Source organism: Vicia villosa, linkage group LG1 (assembly GCF_029867415.1).
Source record: "Vicia villosa cultivar HV-30 ecotype Madison, WI linkage group LG1, Vvil1.0, whole genome shotgun sequence".
Taxonomy (NCBI): domain Eukaryota; kingdom Viridiplantae; phylum Streptophyta; class Magnoliopsida; order Fabales; family Fabaceae; genus Vicia; species Vicia villosa.
The window spans coordinates 123013545-123016139 of NC_081180.1; the positions used below are offsets into that span (position 1 = coordinate 123013545).

Below are 2595 nucleotides of genomic sequence, written 5' to 3' on the forward strand. Positions count from 1 at the left end.
AGTAACACACGCTCGATGTCAAACTGGATGTTATGACATCCACAATTATGCAGCACAGACAGTAATAACATAATAACATAAAAATAGTAAAGAACACACTGAATTGTTTACCCAGTTCGGTTCAAACAACCTACTCTGGAGGCTACCAAGCCATGGATGAAGCCCACTATCAGTAGTATCAACTCAAAGCTAAACTTCCCTGTTTACAACTTCTCACTTAATCACTACCCAATGACCCTTCTACCTAGGTTCTACCTAGATATGGAATATCTCCATTCCACTCCCCCTCAATCACAGCAGTGATTAAACATAAACAATAAACAATTACAGATATAAGACACTCTTCAAAAACACACCTTGATCTGCTTAAAAGCTTCAATCAGGAGACACACACTCTTGCTTAAAAGCTTAGAGTGACATTACAAAAACACAAACTAATTACAACGCAATCATCAAAGACAATAGCGTAGATCACACGAGACAGTTACGGAACAGCCGTTCTTCACAAAATAAAACCCTCTGTCTGCGTTCCAAATTAGGATTGCAGTCCTTTTTATATGCAGTCTTGGGCCTTGGGCTTTTTAAGAAACACATTAGGGTTAACAAAGTTAACCTAATTCACACGCCAATTGTCTGTTACACAATGTGCTGTCAGTAGAATCTTCTGGACGAAATATGCAGCACTCAATAAAAAGTTTCCTAAACTGATAAAAGGAATAAATCAGGAAACACAACTAATAAACAATAACAGCTCCTGCTATCACACACGGATGTCATGACATCGATTATGACATTCACTACAAAACCTGTATTTGCTTCACACATATATGCAACCTGCATATAAAAACAACCATGTATGTTTTACCAATAATGCAGCCAACATGAAGACACCTTCAATCTCCCTCCTTTGGCAAATTTTTGGCTAAAATAACCTGTCACACCATACCAGAGAAAAAATTGCAGCAGGTAACCAAAACACAATAAAACAAGCTAATACAAACAAATAGCATACATTACCAGTATGCAAACAGTGCTTAGACAAAAACAGACAGACAGCCACAAGAGTAGCACAAGCACAAATAGATCAACACAAAAATAAGCAAATTAGACTTGTTGATCACACACAACCACCATTCTTGTTGTTCTGGGGTGACAGATATTACTTCTCCCCCTGTTTGGCCACAAATGTTGCCAAAGCTAACAGAAGTGTCTTCTCCACCTGTATATTTTTTGTTTTTTTGTTGTTGTTGTTGTTGACTCTATGGTTCTTCAAGGATACAGAGTCCCAACTTACTTCGCAAGTTCTCAAACTGTGTAGCTTCAAGAGCTTTTGTAAAGATGTCAGCTAGCTGAAGTTCACTGTTTATGTGCTCTAGGCAAATTACCTTGTCTTCGACAAGCTCTCTGATAAAGTGGTGTCGGATATCAATATGTTTCGTTCTGCTATTCTGAATTGGACTTTTGGAGATATTTATAGCACTGAGATTGTCACAATATAAAGTCATGACATTTTGAGGAACATTGTACTCAGTCAGCATTTGTTTCATCCAGACCAATTGTGAACAACTACTACCAGCTACTATGTACTCTGCTTCAGCAGTAGATAAGGAGACACAATTTTGTTTCTTGCTGAACCATGATATAAGGTTGCTACCTAGAAAGAAACATCCTCCAGATGTGCTTTTTCTGTCATCAACACTTCCAGCCCAGTCAGCATCACAATATCCAGTCAAGACAGGGTCACTTCCATTGGTGTACAGGATGCCATAGTCTGAAGTCCGGTTTACATATTTAAGAATTCGCTTGACTTGATTCAAGTGACTTGCCTTTGGCTCTGCTTGATATCTGGCACACACTCCAACTGCAAATGTAATATCTGGTCTGCTGGCTGTCAGATATAACAAGCTTCCAATCATGCTTCTGTACAGACTCTGGTCAACACTTATGCCCCCTTCATCTTTGGATAGCTTTTGATGTGTTGGTGCAGGAGTTCTTTTGTGACTTGCATTGTCCATACCAAATTTCTTTACTATATTCTTGGCATATTTGCTTTGAGACATGAATGTAGAGTCTTCCATTTGCTTGGTTTGAAGACCAAGAAAGTAAGTCAGTTCCCCAACCATACTCATTTCAAATTCGGTCTGCATTTGACCAACAAAGTGTTTTACCATTGTATCTGACATTCCTCCAAACACTATGTTATCCACATATATCTGAGCAATCATGATTCTTCCATCTGTGTTTTTGACAAAGAGGGTTTTGTCTATTCAACCTTTCTTATATCCATTTGTGGTCAGAAATTCAGTTAACCTTTCATACTAAGCTCTTGGAGCTTGTTTCAACCCATAGAGAGCTTTTCTCAGTTTGTATACATGATCAGGAAAATTTGGATCAGCAAACCCTTTAGGTTGCTCCATATAAACTTCTTCGTTCATATATCCATTTAGAAATGCACTTTTCACATCCATCTGATAAAGTTTGAACTTTAGAATGCAGGCTACTCCTAGTAGAAGTCTGATTGACTCAAGTCTTGCTACAGGAGCAAAAGTCTCATCAAAGTCTACTCCCTCCACTTGAGTGTATCCTTGAGCCACT

The 2595-nt window shown here is 38.4% G+C and overlaps 1 protein-coding gene across 1 annotated transcript; it reads right to left on the bottom strand.

Annotated features, from left to right (window-relative positions):
• Positions 1 to 817: 817 nt before the first annotated feature.
• On the bottom strand, positions 818 to 2225 carry LOC131653203 (uncharacterized mitochondrial protein AtMg00810-like). Its single transcript, XM_058923295.1, has 3 exons — positions 1636 to 2225; positions 1295 to 1479; positions 818 to 834 (listed from the first exon to the last, which is right to left on the bottom strand). The coding sequence occupies exons 1-3, from the start codon at positions 2223 to 2225 to the stop codon at positions 818 to 820; spliced, it is 792 nt and encodes a 263-aa protein (XP_058779278.1).
• Between the last annotated feature and the right edge of the window lie 370 nt (positions 2226 to 2595).

Coding starts and splice junctions, on each gene's coding strand:
- LOC131653203 (XM_058923295.1), bottom strand. CDS start 2,225: ATGATTGCTCAGATATATGTGGATAACATAGTGTTTGGAGGAATGTCA. Junction 1,480..1,635: donor GGTAGCAACCTTATATCATG/GTTCAGCAAGAA, acceptor TGACAATCTCAG/TGCTATAAATATCTCCAAAA.